Source organism: Urocampus carinirostris, chromosome 9 (assembly GCF_059441175.1).
Source record: "Urocampus carinirostris isolate Australia breed hairy pipefish chromosome 9, RoL_Ucar_1.0, whole genome shotgun sequence".
NCBI classification, from domain to species: Eukaryota; Metazoa; Chordata; class Actinopteri; order Syngnathiformes; family Syngnathidae; genus Urocampus; species Urocampus carinirostris.
In genome coordinates, this window is record NC_142357.1 from 42,587,669 (window position 1) to 42,608,118 (window position 20,450).

Sequence of the window (20,450 nt, forward strand, 5' to 3'; positions counted from 1 at the left end):
AAAAAATTGTCAAAGCTTAAACGCTTCTCTCGGAGCACATACGAGCCCTAATCCGGCGTAATCTCTGCGAATGTGCATTTGGATTATCAATCTGGGGTTTTCTCATCCGAAAGCCTAACTCGTGGAAGAGCTAATGCTTACGAGCACAATAGTAAATGATAGACAAAGCGACTGCTCACGAGCACAAAAGGAAATAATAGAAAACATCATTTAAGGCACAGGTGTCAAACAGGCGGCCCGCGGGTCAGATCAGGCCCGCTAAGGGATTGAATCCGTCCCGCGGGACAACACTCAGAGAAGCGCAAGAGAAAAACGAGCTGCAGGTTGAAATATGTCAACTTGATGTTGCCAAAGCCAGGTGCCTCCAACAAAGACACTGTGCTTGTATTTCTTTCTCTATCTCTCTCTCTTTTCCACCCCTTTTCTCCCACTCTGTCTTTTTCACTCTCTGTGTCTCTTTTTCTCTTCCTTTGTTGCTCTTTGTTTCTCTCTCTGTCTTTTTAACTTCTTTTGCTCTAACTTCCATTTTTCCTTTTCTCTTTCTCTCTTCCTACCCTTCGTGCTTTCTTTTCTCTTTTCTCCTTCTGTCTTTCTATTTCTCTTTGGATTTCTTTCTTCCTCTCGCTTTCTTTTCCCCCTCTCTCACGACTTTTTATCTCTTTTGTTTCTCACGCTCTCTCCCTCTTTTTCTTTCTTTGTCCCGCCCTCTCTCTTTTCCCTTCCCTCTTTCTCTTATTTTTTTATCTCTCTTTTTCTTTCTCTTTAATCTACTAGTCCGGCCCCCGACTGAATGTTTGTTCTATCGTGTGGCCCCCAAGTTAAAATGAGTTTGACACCCCTGATTTAGATGATATCAATGGTGCATGTAATCTGGAATACAATTTGTTTTTAAAAAAATATATATATATATATGAACTGACCGATAACGGATAATGGATAATGAATAACGAAGATAGAACAATAACCCTTAAAAACCCCAAAACCCCATATATATATATATCTATATATATATATATATATATATATATATATATTACATTCATGAACAACAACAACAAAAAATTATAAGTAAATACATGATATAAAACAATAATTTATAAATAATTAAAATTAAAAAAGCAATACGTGACACAAATACATTGATTACAAAATTTTGAGCACGTTCAGAAAGCGGCAGCTAGACTTTTGACTAAGACCAGAAAGTTTGAGCATATTACTCCTGTATTGGCCAACTTGCACTGGCTCCCAGTCCACTTAAAATGTGACTTTAAGATTCTCTTATTAACATATAAATGTTTAATCCTGTGCAGTCCTTTGAGACAATTTTGTGATTAGGGCTATATAAATAAATGTGACTTGACTTAATGCAATAAAGAACTACTCATTCATTATAAAAACTTTTATTATTAAAAGAGAACAATAAATCGCCAATGTGCAAATTAAAATGAAAACACAATCACAATACAATGGAAAGATGATATCGCCCACACAAAAATGCACTCTGCTGCCACCTAGCGGTGACAAACGTGGTAGCATTTAATATTTGCTTAGTATTTTGAAACGATCGTTAAAAGTGCACCAAGTACCTTGACATATTTCGTCTACATTCTGACTTCATCTTCTTTTAAGCAAGTTATTTTCTTTCTTTATCTTCTTTTTTATCTCGGGGTACGCGTCCCATGGTGAAAAATTCCGCGTTCGGCCTCATGTCGGTGAGATGGGCGAGTCGGTTGGACATGGCGAAGAAAGCGGCGATGGCGGCGATGTCCCAAGCGTCCTCGCGTTCGAATCCCGCCTCCTCCAAAGACGCTAGGTGGCGCTCTGTTATGGTGTCGGCACGGCACACCGCCATGGCGAAGTCCAACATGGCGCGCTCTCGGGGCGCTAGCTCGGCAGACTGGTAGTTGACCGCCACCTGTGGGAGAAAAACGCCGAATAGGGGTTACCAATGCGGGGCTCGTGAGCACCAGGTAGCTCCCTAAGATCACCTTGGTAGTAGTAGCCTACTTATTATTATAACATCTGATGGATTTAAACTGTAAATATGTTATTCTACTGTTGCTTATCTTCTTTGCATACTGTGTGCCATTCTTGCTTGTGTTTGTAGAAGGAGGAAACAGTATGTTCACTAAACAGCCGACACCTAGCTGCGGCCAGATAGGGGCCACTCAGCTCCTCTCTGACCGCAGGCACGCCTAGTTCCCTTTACTATAGAATATGCTTACGATAACATGATGTTGTGTAAACAGGTCTCAACTGTTTATTTTGTCACTCCCCCTCCCTTTAGCAGAAGAGACTTTATGTAAACTAGGGCGTTCCGAACACAATAAAAAGGCAAGGACGGAGGAGACTTTTTCAGAGTGTCTAGTAGACTGTAAAAGGCAAACTATGGTCATCTCTCCATGCAAGTAAGTCAGTCATACTCACGCCTCTGTGTCTTCTTTGAGTGCAGGTTTTTATTACAAGTGTTGGGGATAACCTAACAACATCGTACTAACATAGTGAAAGGTTTTATACATTTGACTAAAAAGGATTTTATACGATATACTACAAATTACATTTAATGCAAAAGATATTCACTGGCTGGGCTGTAGTTTAATGTCAGAACACCCTAGTGGAAAATGTTGTTTACAGGAACGGCGGGAACGGGACGTAAGGCTGATAAGATAATCAGCATATTCAGACGCAGAAAGGCCCTGATGAAACGCTCGGTGTTGTTTTGAGTATTCCAGACATCGCGACGCCCAGGGGGGGGCTTCCTTGGCACTCCCATGGGAGGAGTCGGCACGCCATTATGCAGGGAGAAGATGGTCAATAGGAGACAGCTAAAGGACTTCAGAAGAAGGCTTCACACGGACTCAAATGACACTAATCTGTTCCTTTATCTTCTTTGTTTTCTTTTATCCTCACTGTAAAATGTGAAACTGGAGTGCCACGTCCAATTTTGTGGTCACAATATGTTCAACCCATTTTATAACAATGACAATAAAGGTAGATTCTATTCTATTCTATTAGTGTTCTCGTTTGCCGGTGTCCCTGCGTCCTAGACGCATAATTTTTGCTGGGGACGCATTGGGTCAAATCAACGTGCGTCCGCGGGACGCAACGTTTTTGACATAAAATTGTCATTATTACCCGATTACTGTTTTTTTTTACTCCAATCCAAACTTTTCGTCAGGCAGATCCGCCATTGTTGTTTTGGTCTTGTGCCGATCTCGGAAAACGAGATCTCGTCATTGTTGTGGCGGTTGTCAAGTGAAATAAAAGTATGCCTCCATAAAAACAGTTGCTATTAGGTGCAAATCAACAAAAAATTGGTCATTTCTTCAGTGTCGGTAATAAGTTGAAACATAACACAGAAATTGGTAACAACGGCAATAATTCCAGCACGGAAAAACGGCGGAGAAATTCTTCAGAAGACCGCGAAGGCAAGGAAAACACGCGTGTTGAAGCCAACGATTCGACGAAAGAGAATAAACAAAAGAATACTAGCAAGAAAAGGACTTTTCTGCCAAAATGGACTCAATTATATTCCTGGTGACGCTATGAGGAGGATGATAATGGATTGGACCTTGAGAAGGCATTACAACTATGGCGGGACAGCAAACCACAAAGAACATATGAACTGAAAAATCTGAAGTGATAACTGCTTTGTATTACCAATTAACTGTGAGGTTTAAAACTGAGGGCAGCACGGCGGCGCAGTGGTTAGCGCATGAGCAGAACAGTTCATGTCATGGGAACCTCCTGCGTGGGTTCAAATCCAGCTCCAGACTTCCTGTGCGGAGTTTGTATGTTCTCCCCATGCTTGCGTGGGTTTCCTCCGGGCACTCCGGTTTCCTCCCACGTTCCAAAAACATGCATTTCAGGTGAATTGGCCGGTCCAAATTGTCCCTATGTGTGACTAAGCGAGTGAGTTGTCTGTCCCCGTGTCCCCTGCCCACTGCCCGGAGTTGGCTGGGATGGGCTCCAGCCCCCCCGCGACCCTGATGAGGATAAGCGGTACGGCTGATGAGATGAGATTAAAACTGAATGAAAATATAGATGAATATAATTATTTCAGCAATATTATTTTGTATAATTACAATATCGTTGTGAACTGAAAAATCTGAAGTGATAACTGATTTGTATTACCAATTAACTGAGATGATTAAAACTGAATGAAAATATAGATTTATATGATATATTTGTCACCGATTTAGAATTTCAACCTGGATAAGACTAAATTTTGGGGAGCCATAGATCTCTGTTGGGACCCATAGATTTTTGAGCATGCGAGTCCCCGGGACCCATCACTTTTCACAGCTCAAATCAACACTGTTCTATTCTATATTATGTAAAATAAACGCTTTTTTTTCCACCTACGAGTTTTCCTCAAAAAATGCAATTTTATAGGAGAATCAGTGTGTTTTTGCTGATTATTTCAATCCTTATTTGCTTTTTGTGTCCTACCTGGTCAGAAAGTGTGGGCTTCTTGGAGTAGATGCGGTGAAGGGCCCCGTGAGAAATGACGCAGTAAAGACATTTGTTGTAGCTGCTGGTGGCCACCACGATGAGCTCCCGGTCGGCTTTGCTTAATCCGCCTGCCAAAACAAAAAAATATATAATATATTATGCAAAATTTAAAAAAAAATTCAATATTGTGGGGAGAAAAAACACTAGAAAAGGATCAAAATGAATTTTCTTTCCGGACACTGGTTTACACAGAGAATCATTATTGAGTGGAGATTTTTTTTCCCTCCTAAACATCCATCCATTATCTACACCACTTATCCTCAGTAGGGTCACGGGGGCGCTTGAGCCCATTCCAGCTATCTCCGGGCAGTAGGAGGAATGTGGGAGAGTGGAATCTGGGAGAAAACCGGAGTGCCCGGAGGAAACCCACGCAGGCACGGGGAGAACATGCAAACTCCACACAGGAAGGTTCGATCCCATGACCTCAAAACTGTGCCGCACATGCGCTAACCCAGGGGTGTCAAACTCATTTTAACTCGGGGGCCACACGATAGAACAAACATTCTGTCGGGGGCCGGACTAGTAGATTGTAGAGAAAGAAAAAAAGAGATAGAGAAATAAGAGAAAGAGGGAGGGAAAAGGAGAGAGGGCGGGACAAAGAAAGAAAGAGAGAGAGAGAAGGAGGAGAGAGCGTGAGAAACAAAAGAGATAAAAAGTCATGAGAGAACGATGCGGACATGAAACGTGCCTCCTAACAGATGAAGGACTTTATACATTTTACTATAAAGGATTTTATACAAGTTACATTAATTGAATGCAATGAAGATTTTTCACAGAGAAGGCTTAAGTTCAATGACAGGTCACGCCGTTCCGAATGCGAATGTTTTGTTTATTTCTGTTGATAACAGGACTCTGACGGAGAAGGCCAGGTACTGATTTGATAATCGCTCGGGGTCCAGACATCGAGGAGACGAGGTGGAGTCCACGTGGGGAGTCTCTGGCCCGCTCATGGGAGGAGCCGGCTCACCAGCGGGCGGAGAGACGTGGGTCGAGAGAAGAACTTCACAAGATGGAAGATTGAGAGGGAGAACGAGAGAGGGGCTGGACGAAGACTAATTCCATGGAGTTCACTTAGTTAAATACTTTAAGAAAATAAATCTGCCCCCGTGTGGAAATGCTGGTCTCTTGTCCGTCTTTTCACAAAAAGAATAGAATAGAATAGGGGCAGCATTGCGGCGCAGTGGGTAGCGCGTGTGCAGCACAGTTCATGTCATGGGAACCTCCTGCGTGGTTTCAAATCCAAATCCAGCTCCAGACTTCCTGTGCGGAGTTTGTATGTTCTCCCCATGCTTGCGTGGGTTTTCTCTGGGCACTCCGGTTTCCTCCCACATTCCAAAAACATGCATTTCAGGTTCATTGGCCGGTCCAAATTGTCCCTAGGTGTGAATGGGCGAGTGAGTTGTCTGTCCCCGTGTGCCCTGCGATTGGCTGGCAACCAGTTCAGGGTGTCCCCTGCCCACTGCCCGGAGATGGGCTCCAGCCCCCCCGCGACACTAATGAGGATAAGCGGTACAGCTAATGAGATGATTTGATGATGATGATGACACCAGCTCAGTAGCCTAGATGGTAAGGCGCCCGCTTTGAGACTGGGAGGTAGGTGGTTCGCGCCCCGGCCGAGTCATTCCTAAGACTTAAAAAGTGGTCGGCGGCGCCCTCTGTTGGCTGCGGCTGCATCGGCTCGCTACAACGGGTCAGGTGCAATCGACATTTCGTTCTGTGTACATTGTTACACAGAATGACAATACAAGGAAATTATTATTATTATTATGAGAATAGAATAGAATATGCCTTTATTGTCGTTGTTACAACATGGGATATGCTGTGACAACGAAATTGGACGACTCCAGTTCCACATTTACAGTGAGGATAAGGAAACAAAGAGATAAAGGAACAAAGAACTAACTGTCTTTGTTGTAAGTAGGCTTTGTTTTCCTCCGGGGGGGGGGGGGGTGACAAGGGGGGTGAGGGACAAACAGAGTTGCTGGATACAACCGGAATGTTTGATGTTGAGCATGCATTGTTGGGTGAATGGAGTCAGATAACTCATTCGAACAATTTGATAAACGATACATTTTATTAGTTTATTTCCTAACACAGAGAATCGCCCAAATATGAAAATCATACCCGTTTCCTTGCCCATAAGTTCATTGTAGTAAGTGAAAAAAGCTCGAAATTCTGCAGGTCTGTGAGAGAGAACCTTGAAGACGTTGGGCAAGAATCCTCCCTGCAAATAAGATAGACGATATTACCGGTATATTGCAATATTTGATTTTATATTTTGCTTACCTTGGACTCCACTTCCTCCATAAGTTCTACAATATCATACGGCAAGTCTTTCTTGTACGGGACCGGATAGCGACTGATTTTCTCTGGAGGCTCACTAGAAATTCCTCTCTTTTGCAGACCAAGACAACTAGGTTGTGGAAATCTCTGCATGCATGCACACAATCTCGATGAGTACAAACACAAAATGTCTGCGACGTTTCCAATTTTAGAACAGTAAATGCATATCTGAAGAACAACTTACAAGGTGAGTGCATGCCAAAAAGAATCGCCGGGTGAAAATATTCGCCATTTTTATTTCTCCTGAAAGTAAAAGAGGCAAAATATAATTGAAAAGTTAACATGAACAGAAAATTAGTGCATACCTTGGAGAGTTGCACTATTTCCTTAAAGTGGATCTATCCAATCACAGGACTGTTTTCTGAATACGCCTGTTACTTTCTTCTTGTTTTGTTTTAAAAGAGACTGCATGCAATGTTTTGGTGCATATCGCTCCCTACTGTGCAGGAGCGTGCAGCGATCATGTCTCCAACTCTACTATCTGAAGATTACGGCAGATAAAAAAGTGTATTTTCAGCTAAATTCACATTCATCCCATTTTTCCTGCAGTTTCAGGGTTATTTGAAAGTTGTAATCCTCACCTATTTATATATTTACGTGTATTTTTGTAGACTGGATGGTTAGTGTCATGCAAACAGTTTACGTCGCCAATTAGCGCTTTACGGTACTATTGTATCTTGACGTTTTGAAGAGGGTATTTATATTTACATTCCACCTGGCAACACCATTTTTGTACAAATGTTGGATTATCCTGCAAAGTGTCTTACACCTGGAAAAATACTTCATAAAAATGAAGTCAAACATATAATAAACAAGCATAAGATTAATAAAGAAAGAAAGAGAAAGATTTGTGGACTAGAGCGTCGTTGCCATGTTTACACTGTTATTTTACGCTTTACGGCACTGGTTTGGATTATAATCTACGGCATCTACGTTTGGACAAATATCTATTTAATACTCTACTCAAAAATAAACAGTCATTATCTTAAAATGAAAGTTGAAATCAAACAACATACAAAAAGTAATATAATATAAACAATTAAAAAGGACAGAGTACTCAATTCTTTTGTGAGCTAAGTATTTTATTGTTTTCCCTCTTTTTTTTGTCTTCTGAACTTTTTTGTTTAATTTAAAAATATATGGTAGGTTATTTTATTTATTTATTTATTTATTTATTTATTTATTTATTTATTTATTTATTTATTTATTTATTTATTTATTTATGTATGTATGTATTTATTTATTTATCTATTTATTTACATATTTATTTATATATTTATTTATTTTTAAAACGTTTATGAATAAGGCATTACTAGCAGATTGTTGATACCAACATGAATTTCACCATTGTTGATATTTAGTCCCAAGTGAATTTCTTTTGGGTGGCACGATGGATGGGCGGGTGGCGCACAGCCGCCTGGTGTAGCTGTCAGGGTTCAAGTCCAGCTACCTCACCCTCCCCGTGTGGAGTTTGCATGTTCCAAAATTGTCCCTAGGTGTGAATGGGCAAGTGAGTTGTCTGTCCCTGTGTGCCCTGCTATTGGCTGGCAACCGGTTCAGGGTGTCCCCTGTCCACTGGGCCGAAGAAGGCTGGGATGTGCTCCGGTATCTCCGCCACCCTACTGAGGATAAGCGGTTCCCTTTTAGCCAATCATGAAATCTGTCCCCATAACTATCTTACACAAAAGTGCTCTAAATGTAGAAGGATTTTATACGATTAAATACAAGTTACATTTATCGAGTGCAATGAAGATTTTCACCGGGTAGGCTGAAGTTCAATGACAGGTCACGCTGATCCGAATGCGGAATGTTTTAGCTGGGGAATTTTGATAACAGGACTCTGACAGGGGGACGGCAGGCGATGTTTGCAGAACAAGGCCCTGATGACGTAAATACGCTCTCTTGTTTTGAGTTTCTCCAGACATCGAGGCGAGGGGGTGGACCCCACGCGGGGGTCTTCCCGGCAAGCCCATGGGAGGAGCCGGCACACCAGCTTGCGTGAAAAAAACGTGGGCAGGGGAAGAAAAAAGAAGATCGAGCGACACTAATTCGGCTAATTCGATGGAGTTCACTTAGTTAAATTATTTAAGGAATTAAATCTGCCCCCGTGTGGAAATGCCGGTCTCTTGTTCATTTTTCCATCAAGAAACGAGCACGCATTGTTAGGACAGAATGTATGTTGTGTTGGTTAATGGAGTCAGATACCTAATTCGAACAATTTGGTAAACGCTACATTTTAATCATATTTATTTCCTAAAAATATGTTCTAAATTTAACCCCAGGCTACTATTTTTAAAGGGACAGTGTGTAATATTTAGTGCCCTCTAGTGGTACAAAAAACTTCATTCAGTAAAAAAAAGTCATAGGTTCAGGAAATTTACATCGTGAAATCCCGACGCCATGTTTGTCGGGGATCTTGCTGCAACGCTGTGCTCTGTTGCACTATTTTTCGTTCGCATGAAAGAACAATGACAATTAGCAGTCAAATCTTACTCACTGGATCTTTATTTGTTTTTGTTTTTTAACCCAAATAAAATAACTAATTTTGGGTTAAGCGTAATTCCCTTTGCGATCGTTAGGAGGGGAACGAGTGCCGTATTTTTTTTTAAGGATTCCTTTCAGCAGAACTATCATTTATGGTTTAGCGCTCACTTCAAAAAGTAATTGTTACAGCTTTTGTGATAAAAGATTTGGATGGATTATCTTCTCTTCGATTGTATTTTTTTTTCTTTTGAGAACATTTATCCCTGAAAGGCAAAATGCAGGAAGAAATGTATGATGACCTCTGAACCGGATATAGTTGTGGATACGCAGTGAGGAAGTTTGAGTGTCTGATTTCACCGTCTTAGAATGAAAAGATTCATATAAGTGAAATATTTCCATCGAGGATTTATAAAACACAGCAAAAATGTTTTACCATGTAAGTGTTACTTTTAATCACTTTTGTTCACGCGGGGATTCGCGATCGTTGCGCATTGTGGCCACTTTTGCAACAAGATCATTATTACGATCAAAAGTGTTAATCCTGTTATGTGATTCCCTCTAGATTTCTTTGGAACATGAAATTTTACTCCACCCGAGATACTTCGGTCCAAATCTCTTAAATACGGTTAAGCAGAAGCTTTTTACTGAAGTGGAGGGCACTTGTACCGGGAAGTAAGTATTTTTTTTCCTCATTTTGTATTCTCATTCATGTTATTTTACGTGAGGTCATGCATATTAGTTTATCCTTGTTATTAACAAAAGGCATTTTAGATATTAGGATCCTTCTAGCCTGCAAAAAATACTTCGGTACTAATCCTACGTTTATGTTCATGGCTTGGTTATAAAAATACACATCTCTCGAGAAGTCAAGTCATGTTTATTTGTTTGGCCCTTCATCACAAAGAGTCTCAAAGGGCTGCACAGACTATAGATTATTGCAAACTAGAGACTATTATGACACCATCCCCTGATCTAAAACCTACATGAGGGCAAGGAAAAACTCAAAAACCTCAGTCAAGTCCAGTCAAGTCATGTTTATTTGTTTGGCCCTTAATCACAAAGAGTCTCAAAGGGCTTCACAGACCACGGATTATTGCAAACAACAGACTATTACTACACCATCCCCTGATCTAAAACCTACATGAAGGCAAGGAAAACCTCAAAAACCTCAGTCAAGTCCAGTTAAGTCATGTTTATTTGTTTGGCCCTTAATCACAAGGAGTCTCAAAGGGCTGCACCGACCACAGATTATTGCAAACCACAGACTATTATGACACCATCCCCTTGATCTAAAACCTACATAAGGGCAAGGAAAAAGTCAAAAACCTCAACATGAGGAAAATGAAGAAACCTTGAGAAGGGACCGAACTTGAGGTCACCCCCCTTCCCTGATGACCAGGCCAAAATGGATGTTGCAATAACCAATAATACACAGATATTGTCAACCTAAAATCTAGGTTATTCAAATGCTATAGAATAGAAGTGTGTTTTAAGCTTAGATTTAAACATGTCCACTGAGGTTGCAGATCGATAAACAGGGGCAAGAGCATTCCACAGCACCAAGGCACCCAATGGAAAACACTGTTGGATTTCTTCTTGGCTCTTGGGATCACGAGTAGACCAGCGTTTTCAGAGCGAAGCCTCTGGACCGGAACATAGGGGGGAAATTCAATCTGAAAGATATGAGGGAGGAAGTCCATGCATGATTTTGTATACTACCAAGAGAACCTTCAAATCACATCTTAAGCTAACAGGGAGCCAATGCAGGTGAGCTAAAATCAGGGTTATGTGATCAAACATTCTTGTCTTAGTTAAAAGCCTCGCTGCAGCATTTTGTACTCTTGATTTTGGACTTTGGGAGACCGGAGAGTAGTGTTACAGTCATCGAGACGGGATAAATTATAATCTCCGCATCCGACGGAGACAGCATAGGGCGAATGTTAGGAATGTTGCGAAGATGGAAGAAAGCTGTTCTAGTCATATTCCTGTGTGTTTGAAAGGACAGATTGGGATCAAATATGACACCTAAATTTCTGACTGAGACACTCTGGGTGATATGTCTCCATCGAATATGGCCGAATTAGCCGAATTAGTGTCGCTCTAGTCTCTGTCAAGCGTTCTCTGAGGTCCTCTAGTTTTTTTTTCTCGACCCACGCCTTTCTGCAAGATTGTGTGCCGACTCCTCCCATAGGCACGTCAATGAAGCGCCCCGGGCCCCACCTTTCGGAGAAGAGCGCCGCGATGTCTGGAATTAACCAAAACAACACAGAGCGTTTCTACGTCATCAGAGCCTTGTTCTCAAAACATCGCCTGCCGTCCTCCGTCAGAGTCCTGTCATCAACAGAACTAGATAAAATATTCTGCATTCGGAACGGCGCGACCTGTCATTGAACGATAGCCTTCTCGGTGAAAATCTTCATTTCACTCAATAAATGTAACTTGTATTCAATCGTATAAAATCCTTTATAGACAAATGTATAAAATCCTTCAACCAATAACTAACATTTCGGTCTTTTCAGAGTTAAGGCGCAATACTATTGATGCCACATACCGCTACCGGTTGTAGATAAAATCGCTGACTTTTGCTAATACTTGTAGGTTTATATGTTTGAAGAAGGTGATATGTTTGGCGGCCATCGTCTTACTACAGAATCCAGAGTAAGGATTTTCCTAGCTTGTCCCGATGGTGCTTTTAGCATTTAACAGCCACTTCTACAACCAAGTACAGTGGTTTGTGTATCTTGCACTTTCCCCCCTTACGGTTTCCTTCTCTAGCCACTCAATTTAACCACCTGGCTGCAGGCTATGGCTTGCCGCTAGCCACTAATGTTATTGTTATGTGTTCCTCGTCTCGCATTCAATGTCACTTGCCTTCCACAGCTGCAGATGCAAGCGAAGGCTGCACATTTTCACTGCTCATTGAACTTAAGCCTACTCGGTGAAAATCTTCATTGCACTCAATAAATGTAACTTGTATTCAATCGTATAAAATCTTTTATAGTCAAATGTATAAAATCCTCCAGTACTTACTATTATTTTATAATCGAGTCAGATCAGCAGGCTTCTGCCACTGGTAACCATGGAAACCAGTGCTATCTGTTTCACGTCTCGGGTGTATCCTCGCACATTGTACGCTGTCCCTTGAGCAACTTGCTTTTGAAATGATTAAAATGTCATTCAGAACTGATATCATCTTTCTGTTCCTGACTCGGAATCGTTTTGCAGGTACGGTTTTGTCATCGCCGTCACGACGATCGACAATATCGGGGCAGGAGTGATCCAGCCTGGAAGAGGTTTTGTTTTGTACCCGGTCAAGTACAAGGCAATCGTGTTCCGGCCCTTTAAAGGGGAAGTTGTGGATGCGGTGGTGACTCAGGTCAACAAGGTAAAAACGGATATTTCATATACAGTAAACCCCCGGGGTACGATGTGAATACGTTTAGAGCAGGGGTGTCAAACATGCGGCCCGGGGGCCAGATCAGGCCCGCCAAGGGATTGAATCCGGCCCGCGAGACAACGCTCAGAGAAGCGCAAGAGAAAAACGGGCTGCAGGTCTAAATATGTCCACTTGATGTTGCCAAAGCCAGGTGCCTCTCACAAAGACGGTGTACTTGTATTTCTTCTCTCTCTCTCTCTTTCTCTTTCTCTTTCTCTTTCTCTCTCTTTCTCTTCCTCCCTTTTTCTCTCACTCTCCGTGTCTCTCTCTTTCACTTTCTGTGTCTCTCTCTCTTTCTTTGTTTCTCTTTGTCTCTTTCTCTCTCTGTGTCTTTTTACCTTCTTTTGCTCTCTCTTCCATTTTTCCTTTTCTCTCTTTCGCTCTCTCCTGCTTTCCCCTTCTCTCATTCTCTCCTCTCCTTCTCTTTTCTCTCCTTCCCCCTTTCTCTCTTTCTATTTCTCTTTGGATATCATTCTTTCTCTCTTTCTTTCCCCCTCTCTCACTATTTGTCTTTATATCTTTTTTGTTTCTCACATTCTCTCTCCCTCTCTCTTCTCTCTCTCTCTCTTTCTCCCTTCCTCTCTTTCATTGTCCCACCCTCTCTCTTTTCTCTCCTTCGCTTTGTCTTATTTCTTTCTCTCTTTTTCTTTCTCTCTAATCTACTAGTCCGGCCCCCGAGAGAATGTTTGTTCTATCGTGTGGCCCCCGAGGTAAAATGAGTTTGACACCCCTGGTTTAGAGGGTGGGATTGCAAATTGAAATTGTCCTAAGGCAGGGGACTAAAAACCTCTAATACAGTGGGACCTCGCTACTTCGCGGTTCAACGTTCCGGGTTCAGAGTTTCGCGGGCCTAAAAATCAATAATAGTTTAAAAATAAATAAATAAATTAATTAATAATAATGAAAAATATTACATTAAAATTAGAAATGACATTATTTTACAACGGGCACCACGGCAGCGCAGTGGTTAGCGCTTGTGCGGCACAGTTCATGTCATGGGAACCTGTCGTGGGTTCAAATCCAGCTCCAGACTTCCTGTGCGGAGTTTGTATGTTCTCCCCGTGCTTGCGTGGGTTTCCTCCTGGCACTCCGGTTTCCTCCCACATTCCAAAAACATGCATTTCAGGTGAATTGGCCGGTCCAAATTGTCCCTAGGTGTGAATGAGCGAATGAGTTGTCTGTCCCCGTGTGCCCTGCGATTGGCTGGCAACCAGTTCAGGGTGTCCCCTGCCCACTGCCTGGAGATGGCTGGGATGGGCTCCAGCCCCCCGCGACCCTAATGAGGATAAGCGGTACGGCTAATGAGATGAGATGGGAGATGAGATTATTTTACAACATTTGAAAACAAAATATTCAATTCGAATTAGTAATTGCATCATTTTACAAAATTTTAAAACACAAAGAAATGCGCGTATACGCTAAGCGTCACGGCCATAAACGCAAGCTCATTGGCCAGCACTCGCCGAATACTCGACTCCCCATTGGCCCATTCACTACAGTAGACCACGCTTACCTCGTATACAGTACAGTACGCTTCTCGCCATAGCTTGCAGATAGTTAGCCATTTCTCGCGGTGAATTTTTAAGTCTAAAAGTTTTTTGAAGCCCTTCGTGATGCCTCCCAAACGCTCTTTATCCCTCGGTGCATCTAGTGAACCGAAGAAAAAGCCAAAGATGTTAACGATTAACGAAAAAGTGAGTTTATTGGACAAGTTGAAAGCAGGAAATAGCTACGCGAGCGTAGCCCGACAATATGGCCTGAATGAATCCACGGTTACGGTACATAAAGAAGGAAGAGAAGAACATCCGCAAAACCGCTGCAATATCTTTCACGAAAGATGCCAAAAGGGGTTGTAAACACCCAGAATAAGACCATGGTGCGAATGGAAAATGCACCGGTTATTTGGATCCACGATCGTAGGGCGAAGAAAATCAGCCTGGATGCAAACCTAATCCGAGGTTAAAAGAACTTATTGTAAGAGGTAAGTTAAATTTTGTTTTATCGTTTGATTGTATACAGGGGGAGGGGGGGTGGTTACTGCAGGGGCGTCGCTACTTCGCAGATTTTCACTTTTCGCGGGTGGTTTTGGTCCCCATTAACCGCGATAACCGAGGTCCCACTGTAGTTGGATAATTCAGATTCATATCTACTTTATTGTCATTCTAGTACACGTGTATACAGAACGAAATGTCGATACATCTGACCCGCACAGTTTCCTTGAATGTACAGATATAAATAAAATGTTGTATTGAGTTGGAGTATTGAGTACTAATAATATACTAAATAATTATGGCTATGTATAGTATTTTTCAGTAGCGCAAATAGTGCAAGAGGAGCAGCTAACCAGATGTGCAAAATGGGCAGTCAGGTAAACAAGTCAGGTAAACAATAACACTGTAACAATAACGCTGTAAGTACAATAGTGCAGAGAAACAGATGTGCAAGGAGTGGCTAGCTATAAAGAACTGCCAGTAGTGCAAAAAGTCAAACAAAACCAACAGATGTACAGATTAGCAGCAGTTTAGATTTACTATGTGTTTGATTGACCATTTAACAGTCTAATGGTCAGGGGGACAAGACTATTGCGGAACCTGGTGGTCCTGCACCGCACACTGCAGTACCTCTTCCCAGAGGCTAGCAGAGTGAACAGTCCATGATGGGGGTGAGAGAGGTCCCTGATAATGTTCTTAGCTTGGGATAGGCAGCGCTTCTGGCCAATGTCCTGAATGGAGGGGAGAGAAGTCCCAATGTTTTTCTCTGCTGTCCTCGTCACCCTCCTCACACTACCCCAGTCGGAAGCGCTGCAGCCTCCACACCACACAGAGATACAGCTGGTCAGGATACTCTCTATGGTGCCCCTGTAGAATGTGATGAGGGAGGGTGAGGGCAGGTGGGCTCTCCTCATCCTCCGCAGGAAGTACAGGCGCTGCTGTGCCCTCTTCACCAGTGATGCAGTGTTCACAGACCATAATGCATTTCTAAACAAGATCAAAACATTAAAACAACAAAATAGTATACAGTAATTCCTTGTTTTTTAAGTCAAATCAAGTCCCATTTATTTATGACGCCCTTAATCACAAAAATGTCTCAAAGCACTGCACAGGATTACAATGACACAATGACCTGATCTTAAACCAACATACGAGCAAGGAACAACTCAAAACCTTAGCGTGAGGAAAAAGAGAAACCTTAAGAAAGGGTCTCACAAGTGGTAATCCCCCTTCCAGGATGACCAGGGTGAATCACAATTAGCATTACTATACACAAGCATAGTAAACACTAGGTAACATGTTGAAAATTTGTCCGGAAAGTGCATGACAGCAGCGACGCCCTCAGCCTGTAAACTAGTTCAGAAATATCATGACGGCCACGACGCAGTTTCCCATCTCTGCCAGCTGGTCCATGCTGGCGTTCACATGCTTCAGGTCAAACGCTGGTCCGCTGACTCATCTCCAAAAAGGACAGGACAATACAGAATATGAGGTGGGCATCAATCATAAGCGTTGGAATATTAATAATAATAATATATAAATTAACAGGTAGTAGGTTCCAAAAACAACCTGTAGGAAGTAAAAACTTTAACTTTTCTTTTATATATTTGAATACTCTAATTATGCACTGAGACCAAGCAACAAGCCCCCTTTTTACAGGCTCAAACATCTGTTTAACCAATAAAAGTACTGTGTAAACTATTTTTTCACAAATAACTCCTGTACCGTCAAATAATAATAAGTGGAGAGACGGTTTAGCAGAACACAAATGAGCAAAACTGTGAAAAGTAATTGTTATAGCAAGTGATTACTGTTTATTAAGTACTACTTTATGTTTAAACATACATGCATAAGATAAAATACATTTATAAATCAATATACATGTGAAAGATAGATGAGATTTTATTTGCCGGTGTTACGTTGCTGGATCTGGTACAGTTGAGTCGCAGGCGGATGCAGATGGGGGAAGGAGATGGAACCAGGGTTGGGTAGGGTTACTTTAACTGGATTACTTTCAATGACTTTTGGATGACTCCAATACCAAATATGCTAAGAAAAGACAAAAGAAACTAAATATGAATAAAATGATGACTCACAACACGTGGTAAGCTTTCTCTCCTGTCTTTGATCTCTTTGATCTCCGGCAAAACGAACATAAAATGCCACAGAAACAAAATGAAAATCAATCCAAACAGCTTGCCAACATCATTTTTGCTGTTCCATGTATTCCGTTACTCCCCAAGCCTGCACAAAATTGAGTCATTTGATTCATATTTAGTTTCTTTTGTCTTTTATTAGCATATTTGGATTTGGAGTAATCCAAAAGTAATTGAAAGTAATCCAGTTAAAGTAACCCTACCCAACCCTGGATGGAACCAAACGGATTTTAAAATTTCCACCTGCGAGAATTGTCTCATCCTCAGAAGACTGTGTTGCTTTAATCACCTTTTATTCTTCTCATCTCATCTCATTAGCCGTACCGCTTATCCTCATTAGGGTCGCGGGGGGGCTGGAGCCCATCCCAGCCATCTCCGGGCAGTGGGCAGGGGACACCCTGAACTGGTTGCCAGCCAATCGCAGGGCACACAGGGACAGACAACTCATTCGCTCAATTTGGACCGGCCAATTCACCTGAAATGCATGTTTTTGGAACGTGGGAGGAAACCGGAGTGCCCGGAGGAAACCCACGCAAGCACAGGGAGAACATACAAACTCCGCACAGGAGCTGTATTTGAACCCACGACAGGTTCCCATGACATGAACTGTGCCGCACAAGCGCTAACCACTGCTCCACCGTGCTGCCCACCTTTTATTCTTAATAGTCGTAAAGATTTGTGTGTCCACTTCAAATTTCTCCATCATCGCGAACTCCGTTTTCATAGTTACCATGTTTTTGCTTTCCCTTTAGCGTGCATGTCCGTGATTGAAGGATTAATAATACACACTGTCCCCTTTAAACTCTCGTTTGAAGGCGGGGGCATTGTCAAAGCTTCTTAATCATGTGTTTGATTTTGTTCATGTTTCTGCAGGTGGGCCTCTTCACAGAAATCGGACCCATGTCCTGCTTCATTTCCCGTCACGTAAGTCAGCTTTCACTTTGGGGCCCAGCGGCCCCCAAAATTCTAAGTTTTCTTTGTGTTTTGTTTTGTTTTGCAGTCCATCCCCTCAGAAATGGAGTTTGATCCCAACTCCAATCCTCCATGTTATAAAACAGTGGATGAGGTACAGAAAATTATCGTGTACTGTGTATATTCCAAGCGAATTCTTGCATGTTTAGAATAGAATAGAACAGAATATACCTTTATTGTCATTCTTATATTGTGTTGATATTGTGACAACAAAATTGGACGTGGCACTCCAGTTTCACATTTAACAGTAAGGATAAAAAATTACAAAGAAGAAAAAGGGACAAAGAAGATAAGGTTATAATTTACACAATACATACGAAACTTTCTACTTGTATGTTTGCTCTATTTGAATGTAATTATTTATTCCAAAATGTTTTAGTACTTATGTATTATGCACTTAAATTGTTTATTTAAAATATTATTGAAAGTTATTCGGTTAAGTCGAGGGGAAAAACATCATGTTTCTGTCAAAAAATGAGTGTTACATGCCTTCGTTTCGCATGTTTTTAAATGTATTTTACATTCATTTATTCACTAAAATGTTATGTTTGCTCTATTTGTACTTCATTTCAAAAATATATATTTTTGTATTTATTAGGATTTTTGTATAATTATTTAAGTTTGATTTTTTTTTTTTTTAATATTTTTTTAAATTAATCTAGTTAAGTTAAAAAATGTTTCCATTAAAAAAAAAGATTCTGTTTTATGCTGTTATTGTCCCTATTATTTAAAATTTATTTTCTGTAAATTCTGGACTATAAAGCTCATCTGATTATAAGCCGCACCCAGTACATTCCTAAAGGAAAAAACATTTTGTACATACATAAGCCGCGCCAGTCTATAAGCCGCATGTGCCCACATTGAAACATGAGATATTTACAAAGAATGAGTGTTACATGCCTTCGTTTCGCATGTTTTAAAATGAATTTTACATTCATTTATTCACTAAAATGTTATGTTTGCTCTATTTGTACTTTATTTCAAAAATATATATTTATTATGATTTTTTAAAGTTTTTTTTCAAATATTTTATTTAAATTAATCTAGTTAAGTTAAAAAATGTTTCCATTAAAAAAAAAAAGATTCTGTTTGTATTTGTATCATTATTCCGTTTGTATGTTTTCCCTTTTATTAAAAATTTCCTCTCATCTCATTAGCTGCACTGCTTATCCTCAGTAGGGTTGCGGGGGTGCTGGAGCCCATCCCAGCAATCATCGGGCAGTGGGCAGGGGACACCCTGAACTGGTTGCCAGCCAATCGCAGGGCACACAGGACAGACAATTCGCTCGCTCATTCATTTCAGTTAGGCCAATCAACCTGACATGCATGTGTTTGGAATGTGGGGTAGTTTATTTCAATTTGTTTTATTTATCACAATTTTGTTTGCCCTAGTTTAAGTTTAAAATTTATTTATTTACTATTGATGTTTTAACTTTTTTTTAGATACAATTTATTTTACATTTAAATAAAATGTAAAAGTCAAGGAAAACATGTTAATGTTTCAGTTGTAAAAAAAAACAAACCGTGTTTTTATTTGCTATTTTCAACCTCATAATCTTTGTTTTGTTTTAAGTTATATTAATCCGTTTTTTTTTGTTTTGTTTTCAAGGACATTGTGATCCAGCAAGACGACGAAATCCGGTTAAAGATTGTTGGAACACGCGTGGACAAAAATGACATTGTATGTATATTTTTCCAAATAAATATATAATCTCATGATAAAACACAAAGGGATTCGATGTAAACATTTGCACGCCTTAAATCTTATTCTCTTTGGGTTTTATTTTCCAGTTTGCGATCGGATCCCTCATGGACGACTATCTCGGTCAGTATTGCTGCACTTTATTTTATAATTTATATCCAAATTGATATTCGTTTCTGTAATTGTATTTTTAGGTCTTGTGAGCTGATCTGCTGCCAAGGAGGCGAACGAAAATGTTCTTTTATTTCAAGTAGTTTGGGTTCTTTATGATTCTTTTTTATGCTTTCCTCGATTATTCCTGTGTTTATTTGTTCATTTTGTTTAAAAGTGATTTGAGCCACGTGTCTTTTTTTTGTCTTCATTTAGGCAAAGATGTTATTGGCTAGCTATTTCTATTTTTTGTAATTGCCCAGGTGTCAATTTATTTGTAGTTTTCAGGTGTATTCATTATTAATGAGCATTTTCTTTCTTAATAGGGCCATAATAAAAGTTCTTCTGTCATATATTTGGGTCTTGAGTTTGTCCTTATACCCTGGGAGTATTCACTGTTGTATCTGAATATGTTATAAATGATTATGTTGGCACTTTATTTACATTTACAGGGGATTTGTACTTGTAGGAAGAACATGATTATAGGTATTTAATTTTTAACTCTAAAAAAAAATCCTATTTTAATGTGGGAGTATTATATTTTTTCACATTTATGCAAAATACATGGACACTATTTACACACTTAGAAGAGAATTGTCTTTTTTTTTGTCATTGATAATAACGTAATGTACATAGTTAACATGACGAGACATGGCACTCCACGATAAATGTAATAAAAAAAGAATATTAGGATGTGTAGG

At 40.5% G+C, this 20,450-nt stretch overlaps 2 protein-coding genes across 2 annotated transcripts; one reads left to right on the forward strand and one right to left on the reverse strand.

The window, feature by feature from the left end:
• Positions 1 to 1,384: 1,384 nt before the first annotated feature.
• LOC148360359 (uncharacterized) lies at positions 1,385 to 7,491 on the reverse strand. Its single transcript, XM_088344333.1, has 6 exons — positions 7,164 to 7,491; positions 7,043 to 7,101; positions 6,802 to 6,945; positions 6,640 to 6,739; positions 4,453 to 4,583; positions 1,385 to 1,915 (listed from the first exon to the last, which is right to left on the reverse strand). The coding sequence occupies exons 2-6, from the start codon at positions 7,088 to 7,090 to the stop codon at positions 1,634 to 1,636; spliced, it is 705 nt and encodes a 234-aa protein (XP_088200459.1). The 5' UTR covers positions 7,091 to 7,101; positions 7,164 to 7,491; the 3' UTR covers positions 1,385 to 1,633.
• A 2,048-nt stretch (positions 7,492 to 9,539) lies between these two features.
• Positions 9,540 to 20,104, forward strand: polr2g (RNA polymerase II subunit G). Its single transcript, XM_088344334.1, has 8 exons — positions 9,540 to 9,778; positions 9,905 to 10,014; positions 12,568 to 12,727; positions 17,799 to 17,849; positions 17,926 to 17,991; positions 19,507 to 19,578; positions 19,689 to 19,722; positions 19,794 to 20,104. Exons 1-8 carry the CDS (start codon positions 9,767 to 9,769, stop codon positions 19,805 to 19,807), a joined length of 519 nt encoding a protein of 172 aa, XP_088200460.1. The 5' UTR covers positions 9,540 to 9,766; the 3' UTR covers positions 19,808 to 20,104.
• The last annotated feature ends 346 nt before the right edge of the window (positions 20,105 to 20,450 follow it).